The sequence below is a fragment of the Prionailurus bengalensis genome, chromosome D4 (assembly GCF_016509475.1).
Source record: "Prionailurus bengalensis isolate Pbe53 chromosome D4, Fcat_Pben_1.1_paternal_pri, whole genome shotgun sequence".
Taxonomy (NCBI): Eukaryota; Metazoa; Chordata; class Mammalia; order Carnivora; family Felidae; genus Prionailurus; species Prionailurus bengalensis.
Genome location: NC_057359.1, coordinates 65,602,579 through 65,618,653, shown reverse-complemented (window position 1 = coordinate 65,618,653; position 16,075 = coordinate 65,602,579). Strand labels below are relative to the sequence as shown.

General features: G+C 36.0%; 1 protein-coding gene across 2 annotated transcripts in view; it reads right to left on the bottom strand.

Annotated features, from left to right (window-relative positions):
* Positions 1-9,299: 9,299 nt before the first annotated feature.
* Positions 9,300-16,075, bottom strand: part of SMC2 (structural maintenance of chromosomes 2) — a 69,903-nt gene continuing 63,127 nt past the window's right edge. Inside the window, exons 25-26 of one of the 2 annotated variants that reach the window (XM_043567020.1) lie at positions 14,990-15,166; positions 11,878-12,342 (exon numbers count right to left, since the gene is read on the bottom strand). In XM_043567020.1, coding sequence (XP_043422955.1) covers positions 15,008-15,166 — 159 coding nt within the window. In that variant the 3' untranslated portion in view covers positions 11,878-12,342; positions 14,990-15,007. Of the gene's footprint in view, positions 15,167-16,075 lie in introns of both variants that reach the window. The other variant, XM_043567019.1, reaches the window with a different exon arrangement.

Sequence of the window (16,075 nt, the reverse complement as noted above, 5' to 3'; positions counted from 1 at the left end):
TATATTTTATTTATATTTTAAATATATTTAAATATTTAATTTAATATAGAAATATTTAAATATTTCTATATTATCTATTTACATTTAAATTTTACATATTATTTATATATTTAAAGGATTTATCCATGTGTTTTTATTAAGCATTAAACATTCAGTTAGACCTTTTCAGCTCAAATCTTTCTTCACCTCAGGAAAATATTCTTTTATATCTTTATTCTTTTGGTCCATGTGTTCTGGACTCTTCTTCAGGAACTAATTATTTTGTACTAAGTCTCTTTTGGCTAAACTCTACGTTATTATTTTAATTTTCTTTTTCTCTGTTCTTTTTCTGTGAGTAAAAGAGTACCTTACATTTTCTTTTTGTCATATTGATTTGATTTTTCAGACTGACCTTAACTGCTTGTAATGGAAATTTTAATTCTATTTGCTTTTTAGTGTCACTATAACTTTTCTCATCTTATGCAGTTTCTTTTAATTTGTCTGCCTCTCAGCACTATTTTATTTCAGTTTCTTGTTTCATTTAATCAAATTTTGTTTTATAATTTTTTTTTCTTGTTTCATATATATTGGGAAAAGGAATTACCTAATTCCTCAATTTAGTACTGTTTTAAAATTTTTGAAGCATTTTTCTCTGTATTATAATACTTTACTATTTTTATATTACATATTATGTTTATATTGTATATCATGTCATATACAATATTCTAAGTGATTTTTTGTTAATTTTTTTACTAGAAGCTTCTGACAGCCTAGTGCTACTCGTATGTAGGTGATTATTTCTTAGACATTCTATCCACTTTCATTGCTGTTAGAATCTTCCTTCAGATGATTGCTAATAAATTGCTAAAACTATGTATGATCAGCTCAGACTAGGCTGATTTGGAAAAAGAGTTAAGGATAGTTCAAGCAGAGAAATTTCATATTAGTCACTAGGCAGCTTCTATATTTAAATCAGTTTTCTTTAACTTGTTTTGTGTCCCAGCATCCAATTCAGATATAAACTATCATTGTTCCTAGACTTCTTAACAATGTTATCCTCAGTACCATAATTTTTGGGGCATCTGGGTGGCTCAGTTGGTTAAGTGTATGACTTTGGCTCAGGTCATGATCTCCCCGTTTGTGATTTTGAGCCCTGTGTCAGGCTCTGTGGTGAGAGCCTGCTTCAGATTCTGTGTCTCCCTCTCTCTCAAAAATAAACAAACATTAAAAAAACATTATTTTGGGGGGTTCCTGGGTGGTTAGGTTAGTTAAGTGTCCAACTTCAGCTCAGGTCATGATCTCACAGTTCGTGAGTTGGAGCCCCGTCTGTGCTGATAGCTCAGAGCCTGGAGCCTGCTTTGGATTCTGTCTTCCTCTCTCTCTAACCCTCCCCTGCTCACACTCTGTCTCTCTCAAAAATAAATACACATTAAAAAAATGGTTTTAAACCAAAAAAATTAATAAAAAAGAGAAACTTACTCAAATAAAACCTTGGAACGTTGTGATACTGACACATAATACTAACACAGTAAGGGAATATTAATTAGGAAAGAAAGACTAAAACAGAAATGATCTCAAGTGGTTAGTATGGAAATAGGAATGTGGGTGGAGAGGGGGAGAAAGAATTTTCTTTTCAATTTATAGATATAAATTTTACATTTCTTTTGCTATGCACATACATTTTTCTTATAACTTAGAATAAATTTTTAAAATTGTAATGATTTTAATGATGCAATTTAAAATTAAAAAAAAAAAAGGAATACTCCAGAATAATTCTAAAATCCTAGCACTACTATTAGTACTTTTTTCATTTCATATATAAATGGAATGGAAAAACTATGTTTGGGGCTATTTTGCCTTTTTATGACATGGCAGATAGCATAAGTATTCAGCATATAGCTTGCCTCCATATTTCTAACAGAATCGATCCACAAAGTGATGCCACTCCCTCTCAAAATAATTGCTGCCTACTTATTTTGTATCTTTTATCATGACGATCAAAATGAAGGTGTAGGTTTTAATAAAAATTCATTTTGAAACCTTTTAACATTGAGTAATATATACATGCTATGAGAAAATACAAATTGAAATGGGGTGTTTTCTGCAAATAGGAATTTGGATTAAGAATGGTAATTTGGGGGGACCTGGGTGGCTCAGCCCGTTGAGCAAGTGACTCTTGATTTTGGCTCTGGTCATGATCATGGGGTTCATGAGACTGAGCCCTGCATTGGGTTCCATGTTGTCAGTGCTTGGGATTCTCTCCTTCTCTCTCTTTATCTCTCACCCCTCTCACACCCCCTCCCACACCTCCTCCCTGCCCTCTCCATGCACACACACATGTGGTCTCTCTCTCAAAATAAACATAAAAAAAGAGAAAGAAATGGCAATTTGGGTGAGAAGTCAAAAATTAGGACTGCAAAGCTATGATGAGCATGTGTTCTCAGGAAAGATGTACATGAAGACTGCTAATTGCGTTTCAGTGGAATATGTAAAAACTGCACATGAATAAACAGGCTTTTGTACCAACACATTAATCTGATATTTTTCACCCTGAATGATTCTGTGCTAAGAAATTGCTCCATTTGTGGCAGTTACTAAAGAATATAAACGTAATGTGCAACAAGCCTTTATATCTGGATTATTTGCTAATGTTCCCAGTGATAGTTAGAGGGCATGATTTATTTAAGGGACTCTGTAATAACTATGTTTGCTTAGATTAGTTGGCACTACTCTTTCAAACTTTGGATGTTCTTTCAGAGAAAGAAAAAACTTTATGACTCAAATTGCTCTTTAGATAACTGTTGCTAAAAATATTTACAAGGGTCCAAATTTCTTTCCCAGACAAGCAGGGGATCCAAGGCTTAGCCTAGCCGGTATTTTTGTTCTAGAGGCTAAGGTTGGACCTGGGAGTCGGGTAGCAGAGCTTTGGGGAAAAAACTCGTTGTGGAAAAAAAAAAATAACCTGCAGAAATAGTGGCATGGGACCTACAAGAGCTTGGCAGTGTTGAAAGACCAAAAGGAGGCCCGGTGAAAATGTGAGATCAGGTTTGTCAGCAAGACTTGCCTGGACAGGCTCAGGAGGAAGGAAAAGAGGAGGGTACCTGAACCGGATGAAACAGAGAGGCAACTTAAAGCCACTTGTTGACTCTGATAGTGTGTCACCGTCTCCAGGGGTTAAGCACCTAATTTCGGCCAAACTTTATTCCCATCGTGGGTAACTGAGATGGTCTGTTGTCATGTCTGTAGTTTAGACAAAGCAGGAGGCATCCAAAAAAGTGTAGTAGATTTTCAGTGTGTTTGGAGTTGAAGAGTTAGTGAGTTGACAGTTGACATACATGAATTCGAGTTTGAATATATCAAACTTCAATTTAGTTGTGGATGATGCCTTTATGACAAAAAGAAAATTGGAAGTAGAAAAAGTGTTTTCTTTTCCACCAATTTTGCCCAAAATCCATGAATTATCTTTTACCTGCCTTTGCAGTATTTTTCTCCCCACTCAGGAAGATTTTAACAATGTCCCTAGTTACTATTTTTGTTAGAATTGTGTAAATTTTCAAGGTTGGATCTTGGGTCCATATCCACATATTGATGATTTTTTTTCACATTGTTTTTCTCCTGTTTGACTATTTTCCTTTTATATTTTAGGAGGGCGTTTCAATTTTATTTTCCTGATTTCTGATGAGGTTTTCTAGCATCAATTTTCCATTCAAACCAGAATTTGGTTAAGAGGACAGTTTAAAGTCAGATAGACTTCTGAGTCCAGTCCTTGACTGCTCTTCCAGCTTCATTTTCTCTTACTGACATTTAACATTGCATTAGCTTCTGGTATACAACATAATGGTTCAATATTTGTATATATTGCACAGTGATCACCACAATAAGCCTAGTTAGTGATTCAATATTTTTATATAATGCAAAATGATCACCACAATAAGTCTTGTTAACATTGTCACTATACGTAATTACAAATTGTGATGGGAACTTTTAAGATACCTCATAAGAACTTTCAAATATAGAATACAGTATTATTAACTATAGTCACCATGCTATACAACCCCATGACTAGATGTTTGTACCTTTTGACTCATTTCACATGCACACGCACACCCTGACAACCACCAATCTCACCCCCCGCCCCCCCCCCCCCCCCGCCGCGCCGCCAACCACCAATCTGCTCTATCTATGAGCTCGGGATTTTGTGTTGGTTTATTTTACATTCTACATATGAGATCAAACAGTATTTCTCTTTCCCTGACTTATTTCTCTTTGCAAAATGCAAAGTCTATCCATATTGTCATAAATAGCAAGATTTCCTTTTTTATTGGCTGGGTAATACTCCACTGTATATACGCACACCACATTTTCTCTATCCATTCATCCATCGATGGACACATAGGTTGTTTTATTTTGGATATTGTAAATAACGCTGCAATGAACATGGGGATGCATGTATCTTTTTAAGTTGGTGTTTTTGTTTTCTTGGGCTAAAAACCCAGAAGTAGAATTGCTGGGTCATATGGCAGTTTTAATTTTTTAGAGACCTCCAAACTATGTTTTCCTTAGTTCCTGCACCAATTTATATTTCCACTAACAGAGCCCAAGGTTCATTTTTCCTCCTTACTCTTCAGCTTCATTTCTTGATTCTATTTATACAATCTAAATATAACCCAGGCATATAGAAACATTTTCATTTCTCCAACATTCAGTGTCCTGTTTTCATGCCTTATGCATGCTCTTCCCTTTTGCCTGGAATGGCATTGCCTTGTGATTGCAGTCTGGTTTTGCTCATGCTCTTCTCAATGTGAAGAAATCACCCTGGGTATGCTGTTGGAAAGAATGGTATATTCAAGGTTCTATTCAACAGACACCTCTGATTCCTCTCTATTCCCATCCCCCCCCCTTTTTTTTAAAAAATTTTTAAATGTTTATTTCTGAGACAGAAACAGAGCATGAGTGGGGGAGGGGCAGAGAGAGAGGGGGACACAGAATCCGAAGCAGGCTCCAGGCTCTGAGCTGTCAGCACAGAGCCCGATGCGGGGCTCGAACTCACAGACTGCGAGATCATGACCTGAGCCGAAGCCGGACGCTCAACTGACTGAGCCACCCAGGCGCCCCTCTCATCCCCCTTTTGTAAGGCATCAAAAAAATTCCATAATAGTAACTGAATACATCTATCTTCTTGCATTAGTGGTTTTGTTTTCTTTGGGTAAATACCTAGCAGTGGGATGTTGGATCATATAGTTCTATTTTTAATTCTGTGAGGAACCTCTGTGATATTTTCCACAGTGGCTGCACCAATCTACATTCCCACCAGAGTGCATGAGGGTTCCCTTTTCTCCACATCCTCACCAACACTGTCTTTTTGACTTTAGCCATTCTGACAGGAGTAAGGTGAACTCATTGTTTTGATTTGCATTTCCTTGATGATTAGTGATGTTGAACATCTTTTCATTGTCTGTTTGCCATCTATATTGCCTTCTTGGAAAAAAATATTCAGGTCTTCTGCCCATTTTTAATAGGATTATTTGTTATTTTTTGTTTTTGGTGTTGAGTCGCCTAGGTTCTTTACATATTTTGGATATTAACCCCTTACTGAATATGTCATTTGCAAACATCTCTTCCCATTCAGGAGGTTGCCTTTTTGTTTCACTGATGGTTTCATTCACTGTGCCAAAGCTTATTTTGGTGTTGTCTCAATAGTTTATTTTTGCTTTTGTTTCCCTTGCTCAAGAGAACAGAGTTGTTAATATATACGTGAGTAGGTGATGACTAAATGCCTTTATGATAGACTATACAAGGTTCTATTGTGGTGCATAGTGAGGGAAGTGTTGGGGAAAATTAGTTGTGGTTCACATTAATGTGCTAAAATTAAAAGAATTTGCTCTTTAGAAGGTAGCATCACAGTCTCATGCAAAGCAACACCTTTATTTCACCCTTCATCTGCATAAGTAGATAAATGTTGAGCTAAATTTTGGTTTTGTGGTTTCTTATATTTTGTATTTTCCATTTATTTTGGTTTTATAAGAATACAAGCGAAAGGAATTCATTGTAAAGTTTATGCTCACACATGTCTAAATCTTGTATAAAAAGTTTCTCCCTTTAAATGGTTTTTACATTATTGAATAATGTATTGGAAACAACTGTGTAGTTGAAAGACCAGGATGCTTGGAATTAGATACATAATCAAATTATGACCAGCTGCACCTTAACTGAGCAAGTAACTTCTCTGAGCCAGTGTTTTCTCATTCTGTGAAAATAACAGCAACTTCGTTGAGCTGTTAAAATCAGGTCATAGATGAAACTAGGTGCAGTAACTGTAGGCTTGTTTTCTTTTCTCCTTATCCTGAATCTAAAATTTTCAGCAGCAACCAGGGAATAACACAGGCTATGGATTAGCATCACAGTGCATTTTTGGTTCATTTAGCCCTGATAAAAATGATGGGAGAGGGAGTGGAAAGTAAAGCTTAAAGTATTGGAATTAATAAATTACTCATGTTTTTCCTGGTCCCCAAAAGCCGTGGTACTCAGGATGTTTAATACCTGCTTCCTTTACCCCCGAAACCAAGAACACCCTGTATACACTGTATGTTAGCTAACTGGAAAATAAATTATATTAAAAAAATAATACCTTATTCCTTTTACTGAGCTGGAAGCAATCTCAGGTAATAATTTTCAGATTTTTTTTCTCTCTTCTTCAAACATGCCTTGAAATTGTGATCCCAAGTAATTAGCACAAAAGCAAACTTCTATACCTAAATTACAAAGGGATTTAAAGTTCTGTATATTCGTGCCTCCCTTGTGTCAGATGAATTAACCAGATAAGTATGAGTTTTATTTCTAGGCGCTCTTTATCGTTGCATTGATCTATGGGTCTACTTTTGTGCCAATAACACACTGTTTTGATTACTACAGCTTTGTAATGTATCTTGACGCTGGGGATTGTGATACTCCCAGCTTTGTAAAGATTGCTCTGGCTATTTTGTAGTGTCATACAAGTTTCAGTATCATTTGTTCTAGTTCTGTGAAAAATGCTGTATTGGTAATTTGATAGAAATTGCATTCAATCTGTAGATTGTTTTGTGTAGTATGGACATTTTAACAACATGCATTCTTCTGATCCAGGGGCATGAAACATATTTCTATTTGTGTCATACTCAATTTTTATTAAAGTTGACAAATGTGAAATAAAAACCTTTCAACTTTAGGACACAATAGTTTAGACTTTCCACACCTACAAAAATAGAGTAGGACACAACATATAAAAGGGCTGTTATAGATTCTAATAATTCTTTGGAGGAAAAGTCTCTGTTGCTTATAAAATTTTACTGGGAGACTTCCTTACAAGTATGATAGTATGACAAAACCCTAATAGGAACTTCTCAGAGTGAATATGGGTCTGATGATCTCATTCTAGTTAGTTTGCTAATCCATAGTGTGGTACATGAGCTAAATACCATGGTCTATTTCATCTTGAACTTTTATCAGTTCTTACACTCTCATTAAGAAAATCATCTTTGGGGCACCTGGGTGGCTCAGTCGGTTAAGTGTCCGACTTCAGCTCAGGTCATGATCTCACGATTTGTGAGTTTGAGCCCCGTGTGGGGTTCTGTGCTGACAGCTCAGAGCCTGGAGCCTGCTTCAGATTCTGTCTCTCTCTCTCTGACCCTCCCCCATTCATACTCTGTCTCTGTCTCAAAAATAAATAAACGTTAAAAAAAAATTAAAATCATCTTTGAGCTCAAGCCATTAATAGGTTACGGGCTCTAAAGAGTTGCACTCAGGTGTTCACAATCTATTAGAACTAAGATGTGTTCATTTACTACTATTATCCAATACTCTTCGATGCCTTATGAAAGGGGGATGGGAATAGAGAATGATCTGTAGAGACGGTGGTTTCTTTTTTTTTTTTTTTTTTTTTTAAATTTTTTTTCAACGTTTATTTATTTTTGGGACAGAGAGAGACAGAGCATGAACGGGGGAGGGGCAGAGAGAGAGGGAGACACAGAATCAGAAACAGGCTCCAGGCTCTGAGCCGTCAGCCCAGAGCCCGACGCGGGGCTCGAACTCACGGACCGCGAGATCGTGACCTGGCTGAAGTCGGACGCTTAACCGACTGCGCCACCCAGGCGCCCCAGAGACGGTGGTTTCTAAGTACAACTTGGGAGGATGGGTATGCTGTTGACACAGCATTAAGAACATGAGCAAACACAAGAAGAAAGCTGTATTCAGGAGTGGCAACTGTTGCAGATTGGGTGGCATGTAGGGTTCATAGAGGCAGTTAGTTTAGGATAAGCTGAAACTCCATAAAGTGGGCTGTTAGAGGCTTAGAATGCCAAACTGTTAAATGTGTAGTAATGTACGTGAGAAGCAAGATGCAGAAAGGAGTAACGAGCCTGACCCTAAACTCGAGAAGATGCTTATGACCATCAATAAGAGCCCATCCTACAAACTACATCAGAAAAGTTGTGTAAAGGATAATATGTAAAGCTTCAACCTATCAAAGAAAACTCTGGCCCTTAACTGATGGCAAGAAAAGGGGCAGCTTATGCCTACTGTTCTGTCATACAATTAAGGGATTATTAGCCACATTTCACTAGATTGGTATAAAATGACCAGCGGCATGAGCTTTAGGATTAAATCACAATCTTTGTTCTCTATGATGGATGTGAGTGTATCTCTCCTTGCTCCCACCCATGCATGACAAGTATCTTGTCTACTAAAGGCAGAATGTGTGTATACCTAACACAGTTTGTTATAAGGACTGAGTATGGGATTTTTATCTGGACAGTCTTGAGCTTAAATCCTGGCTCCCCTCTCCCACCCCTTATTTTCTAGCTGTGGAAGTTTAGACAAGTTATTCAAGTTTCATACCTAGAGTTATATATACTAGGAAACCCCCCAAAATTTTTTTTGCTTTGTTTTACTTGCTTTATTGTGGTAGTATCAGACTGAACCCAAAATGTCCCCAGGGTATGCCTGGTTTATAGGATTCTGTTTGCTACAGTTGAGAATAAATATGTAGTTGGAGTATTACATAATGTAGATAATCCTTTCTTGATACAAATAACACAATGCAACAAGGGATCGCTTCTTAGTTGCCATGTGGAATCTGAAACTCAATTAATAAAAATATTGCCCCTTATAACATTAAAATTAACTGGTGATTCCTGTACTTAGAAAGGCTATTTTACTTACCCATGGAGGATTTTGTAGCATCACACATTAGTCAAGGGAAACCACCATTGATTGCGTTATGCAGATCTTCAAAATGTTAACACATTCCACAATATAAAAAAAAATCCTGTTAATATGACCACCAGTATTATCAGAACAGTCTTTATTGAGATGTCCAGCTCACAATGACAAATACAAGTTTGCCAGAATTCTAATTTTCATTTGAAAGCTACAATTTTAGTATTTGCAACAAATGTCAGGTTAATATGACAGGTTCATACTGTTCATTTTTAAGAAATGTCTAACCAAATGCCATAGACTTAATAACCATAGTTTGTCTTAGTCACCTGCCCAAGTAAAAATGCTTTTCCATGAAAAGTTATTTCAGACTACAACAGAAATAAGAGCATTTCTGCAAAAGAACCATGTTTTGGTATGCAGAAATGCTTTATAATATAACTCCCATTTTATCAGATTATTAAAGACGTACTCAGGAGGGGGGGATAAAAAAATTTTTATAGCTTCATTAAAGATACTTTTAAGTGAGACCACCATTAAAAAACAAAACAAAACAAAAACATTCAAATGCATGGAGGTGAAAATGCTATCAGTATTGCTAGCACAGAGTGCTGCCCCACCCTGGTTTATGCCTAGGTGACAGTTCTGCCCACCATTCATGCCAATGTCAACATGTGAGTTGACACATTCTGCACCCAACTCAGTCAGCTCCGAACATTCCAAATTTCTCCTATTCTGTGCTTTGACTTTTCATGTTCTTAAGACTGTCTTTTGAAAATATTCTTAAAATTTTAATGTTCCTTGATACTTTTTTTCTTCTTCTTTTGAGGTTTGTGTTTTTTTGGTGTGTCCTAGGAAATCTTTGCCTAATCTAAGGTCACAAAAATTGTTTTCTTCTAGAAGTGTTATAACTACTACTTTTAGGCCTATGTCTCATCTTTAGTTATTTTTTTGTCTATGTTGTGAAGGGCAATGTTTTTTGTTTTTGTTTTTTTGTGTAAATACCTAGCTGTTGGTACCATTTATTGAAAAAAACTGAAAATGGCTTATTATCGCCTGTAAATGTTATCAGATTCAGTTTGCTAATATTTTCAGGGTTTTTGCTCTTCAGACCATGAGGGCTACCAGGCTGTAATTTTCTTGTTTTATAATGTCTTTGTCAAGTTTTAGTATTAGAACCCTGGACTTATAACAGGTTGGAAGTGTTCCCCTGCCCCCTCCCCACCCCCCACTTGTCTTTGAATAGTAATATTTACAAATAAAACCACATGGAACTAAAGTTTTCCTTGTGAGAGGATATTTAATCATTTCAATTGCATGAACAGATGTGAAGCTATTCAAGTTCTGTCTACTCTTGTCAATTTTAGTGAGTTTTATTTTTCCAATTTTCCATTTTGTCTAAGTTATTGAATTTACTGGCATGAAAAGCATCATAATTTTGCATCCTTTTAATTTAGGTAAAAGCCACAGTGGCAACTCTTCTTTCATTCCTGATATTAGTGACTTGTAATTTCTCTGGTTTGCCTGAATGGTCTAATTACAGATACCTGGTTCTCAAAACAAAATCAATATGTCAGCTTAATTTTCTCCCAACTATCTGGAAACTTAAGAAATAGATTCCAAAAGAATTCAATAGTCAGAAGAAATGTCAAAGCAAATTAGAATATATTTTGAAGTTAAAGTTGAAAATGCAGCATATCAAAATCTGTGAGGTGAAGCTAAAAGATTACTACCTAAGAGGGCCAATGACAGCATTAATTGCTTGCTACAAAAAGAGATCTCAAATCAACAATCTAAACCTCTACCATAAAACTAGAAAAGAGCAAAATAAGCCCAAAGCAGAAAAAAGGAAATGAGACAAAATCAGTAAATGAAAACAGAAAGACAATAAAGTAAATGAAATAAAAAACTGGTTCTTCGAAAGACAATAAAATTGACAAACTTCCATCATGACTGACAGAGGAAAAAACAAAAATTACCAATATCTGGAATGAAACAAGTGATAACTTCAGAGCTTGAAGACATCAAAAGGATAATGAGGAAATACCATGACTGCTGCACACAAATTTGACAGTTTAGATGAAATGGAACAATTCAGCAAAAAACACAAACTATCACAAATCACTTGTTGTAAAACAGATAATTTAAACATCCCCATAACTATTAAAGAAATTGTATTTCTATTCCCCCCATCCTGCCCCCTAATCTCCAGGCCTAGAGAGTTTCATAGGAGGATTCTAATATTTGAAGAATTATTAACACAAATTGTATATAATTATACAGAAAATAGAAGAGGGAACATTTCCCAATTAATTTTGTGAAGTTAGTATTACCCTAAAACCAAACAAAGCCAGAAAAACAAAACAAAACAAAACAACCTATACAGACCAAAGCCCTTAATGAACACACAAAAAAATCACAACCAAGCTATTAGCAAACAGAATCCTATAAAACAGGCATAACCTGGAAACATTTTGGGTTCAGTTTGATACTACAATACAGCAAGCAAAACAAGGCAAAAAAAATTTTTTGGCTTTCCCAGTGCATATAAAATTTCTATTTATACCCCCCTTTACCATATATTCATCTGTTTTGATTTCTTAAAATCAGATGGTATTTGTCTTTCTCTGATGGACTTATTTCACTTAGCATAATACATTCTAGCTCCATCCACATTGTTGCAAGTGGCAACATTTAATTTTTGATGGCTGAGTAATATTCAAAAAGAGATCAAACCACAAGAGACTTACCGATAGAGAACAAACTGAGGGTTGATGGAGGGCCATGGGTTGGGGGATGGGTTATGGGTACTAAGGCAGACACCTGTGATGAGAACTGGATGTTGTATGTAAATGATGAATCACTGAGTTCTACTCCTGAAACCAATATTTAAATTTAAAAGTTACATTTACACTGTAATCCATTAAGTGGGCAACAGCATTAGGTCTAAAAAAAGTATGTATCTTAAAAATAGCTTATTGCTAAAAAATGCTAACCATCATCAGACTTCAGTGAGTCATAATCACTGATCACCATAACAAATATAACAAGGAGAAAGTGTGAAAGTATGTGAGAATTATCAAACTGTGACAGACTCAAAGTGAACCAATGCTGTGGGGAAAAAGGGTGCTGGCAGACTTGCTGGGTGCAGGGTGGCCCCAAACCTTCAATCTGTAAAAAAAAAAACGCAGTTACCCGTGAAGCATAATAAAACAAGGTATGCCTCTACATAAAGAGAATTATAGACCATGACCAAGCAGGGTTTAATTCAGGAATACCAGGCTGGTTTAATATTCACAAATTAAGCAATGTAATTCATTCTTAACAGGCTAAAGCACTTACATGATCATATCAATCAATGCAGAAAAAGCAATGAACAGAATTCAATAACCCATCCATGATAAAAGTGACCAAACTAGGAACAGAAGGAAACTTCTTTAACTTGATAAAGAATATAAACCAAAAAAGCCTATGGCTAACATTATACTTAGGTGGTGAGAGACTGAATGCTTTCCTCAGAATTTTGGGGAAAAGGAAGATATGCCAACTCTCATTATTTATACCACACAGTGCTGGAACTTCAAGCCAGTACAGCAAGAAAGGGGAATAAAGGCCCACAGATCAAAAAGGAAGAAAACCTGTCCTGGTGCAGACAACATGATGGCGGGAGTGGCTGGCCTATTTGATTACCTCACTGTATCAGAAGAGAATGGATTCTCAAGTTTTTGCTTTTGCATTTGTTAGGGTACATGAAATGCCCCCCCCCCCCCAAAAACCCAGAAGGAATCCTTTTCAAATGTTTCACATTCTTCCTAGAAATAATTTTCTCATGTTGTGCATACTGCTCACCCAGGTGTGTCTTAAATTTATTATGTACAATGAACACAAATGTTCAAACTGTCAGAAAGGTAATACTCTGGAGCCCAACTGCCAAGACTGGTATCTTGGCTCTGCCCCTAACTACTATCACCAAAGACAAGTCTGGTAACTTTTGTGCTCAATTCAATTTCCTCAATTATGTAATGCTGATCAACAGTACTTACTCAAACGTGAAAACAGATGCAAATACGAATAGCCTCTGATGTCTAGAAAGAGCTCAGTAAAGGTTACTTATGTTATTGCAGAACTTTAAAGGTCCCTGACTCTCCCCTTCATGTCGTCTTCTAATCACAATATACTGACATTACTCATAAAAATTTAATATGTTTGAGGATTATCATCAAAAAGCATGATATATATGAGACAAAAATTAAGGAAGCAAATAGAAAATCTGAGGTAAAGAAAATTAGTTCAGATGTCAAAATATAACCTCACAAGTTATTTATCAAATGTTAGTTAAAACAGCAATGAACTACCATTTTATAACTAGTAAATCAGAAATAATAAAACTAACAGCCAGTGCTGACTGGGTTGTGGTCAACAGATATGCGATCTTACTGCAAGTGTGAACCGACAGAACTGTTTTGGCAAATAATCTTCAATACATTTGAAAGGAAATAAAAAACTCCTGTCTGTTACAGGTGAAATTAGACTTCCTGTAACTCGGCATTTATAACTTTGTCTCCCTCTCCTCCCATAGTGGACAGAATGAATTCCAGATTCAGTCCTTTCCAGTGTGTCCCATTGTATCAGTTACCTGGATGTTATCTGACATCCTCAGTTGTGTATGAGAAGGATGAGGAATGTTAAAGCCAAAGCCAAGAACCATAAGCATATATTAGGGAAAGGGTCACATAAAGGAACTGAGTATCAAGAAGGGATACAGGGCCAAAATAATATACTCAAGATCAGATTAGATCATGTGAGCGCTTTCAAAATTCAGAGTTTGGAGACACTCTGGTGATGCAGAACTACACATAGTAACCAAATGGGTGTTTGTTAGCGCTTCTTTTGAGTTCTTAAAGGAAATTCAACCTTTTGACCTGGAAAGCAGAAGACACTAAGATATATAATAATCATCAAATTTTGAGTTCTTTCGGTAGAATGGATGGATCTATTTATATATTCATCAGACTCAAGGAAAAAGATAAATTTGGTTTAGTCTGCTGGCTCCTACATTCTCATTCACCAACAGACTGTTATTAATTGGATTATGAAAAGGCTAATAACAAAAATCTTTGAAAACATGAGGAGACTTAATGCAACATACTTTCTCCCAGGCTTCTATTAAAATACTAGTGAAGATTTTTTAAAAACTTAAGATTGCACAGACCAATTACTAAGCATATAGAAACATGATCTCCAAACATCATTAAAGTGAGAGAATCTTTCCAAAGGTTTCCCATCTGGGTCTCAATCAGGGCTCTGCCATTGTATCTTCACAGAACTAACAACAAATAGCTTGGTGCATGCCTAACAGCTTCCTGTGTGTTCCCTTTGTTGGTCCAGACACTTGCTTTATAATTCTTACCTAAATGACTTTCTTAACAACAGAAAACACATTAATATTACCTTAGGAATTAAACTAATTAAAAGCTGACTATCAGCTATATTTATCTTATAACTTAATTCCATCTGTTTCTTTTTATTTTTACCTTTTACAAACAATGCACCACCAACCAGGTATCTCAGGCTCCCTAGTATAAAGAATTGTGTAAGAAAAAACATTTGAGGACATGCATAAAATCACAATCACAGTAATTGGACCATAGTTACACTGATTAAGAAAAGAGGCATCTATGTTCATTTATAAGTGATTACATAAAGGAAGAGAAAATACAGGTTAAGTAACAAAACAACATTGCATTTTACATAAATAAGTAAATCCCAAGGTCTTTATGTTTAAAAAACAGGTCAAGGTAAAGGAGTAAATCTGTACTTTTAGCTTCAAAGGTGGTCATTTGGGTCCTTTTGCCTTGGATGTAGTTTCCTTAGGAATCTTTCCATTTTGACACTGAGTAAATCTGGCTACTGTAGACACACCATCCACAAACTTGGTTTTGAATAGGACATTTGCATTGTTGAACATACCCTCCTTTAGGGACACCACAATGAACTTGAGGGAAAAAGAAAAAAAGCATAAAAGGTATTTTGTAATTTGAAGAAAAGCACTCCTGTTTTTATTCTGGGACTAAGAATTGTCTAGAGATATTTTGATTTTATTTCTTTCAATGCGTGGCTCAAAGCAAATGCAAGTAACAAATAGTTATAATATTAGGCACCTAAATGAATTCTAGCTTTCTATATTTGGGTTTTAGGAGTCTTAATTTTACCTCGAGTGCTTCATTACCCAAGTTTACTATTTCCTGCTGGTTGACTGCTTGTTGCTATCCTCTGCAGCTGGCATCACTGTTTTGTTGCTAGCTCTAAATGCTCTGGTGAAATATTTTTCTTTGTGATATTGCAAAAATATCAAAGGCTACAAGTTCCCACAGCACTACCACTAGTCAAATGGAACACTTACAGAATTCAAAATAGGCACCACTTCACTGTTAACCTGGTAAAAATGGACCATAATAAATAAGTCTACGCTAACTACGATTAAGTGAAACCCCCGAGTTGTACACTGCATTATCTATATAACCATACTTGGCAGCCCCAGCTCCTGCAGCAACAGTTCAATAAAAACTAACTGTTCTTAAAGGGGCTTTTCTCTACTTCCCACCCAGGAAAAATGACGAGTACCCCATCAAGTACCACATGATTTTCTGATGCCTAGGTATGTTCCTAAGCCAGTCTTCCTTTGACTGTGTATCCTTTGGCAGCAAGCTAGAGAAAATAATGACGTTAACCATATTTAATTTCTAATTATGAAAAACTTAGACTCTCCCTCATGATACAACCAACAATTGTCATGCCTGGCTCTTTCTGTAACAGTAAACCAAAACTTCTTTCCTTATTCGAATGTGCATATATGTAAATAATCACTGTATATTTAAAGAGATACAATGCTTTCATGTTCTTC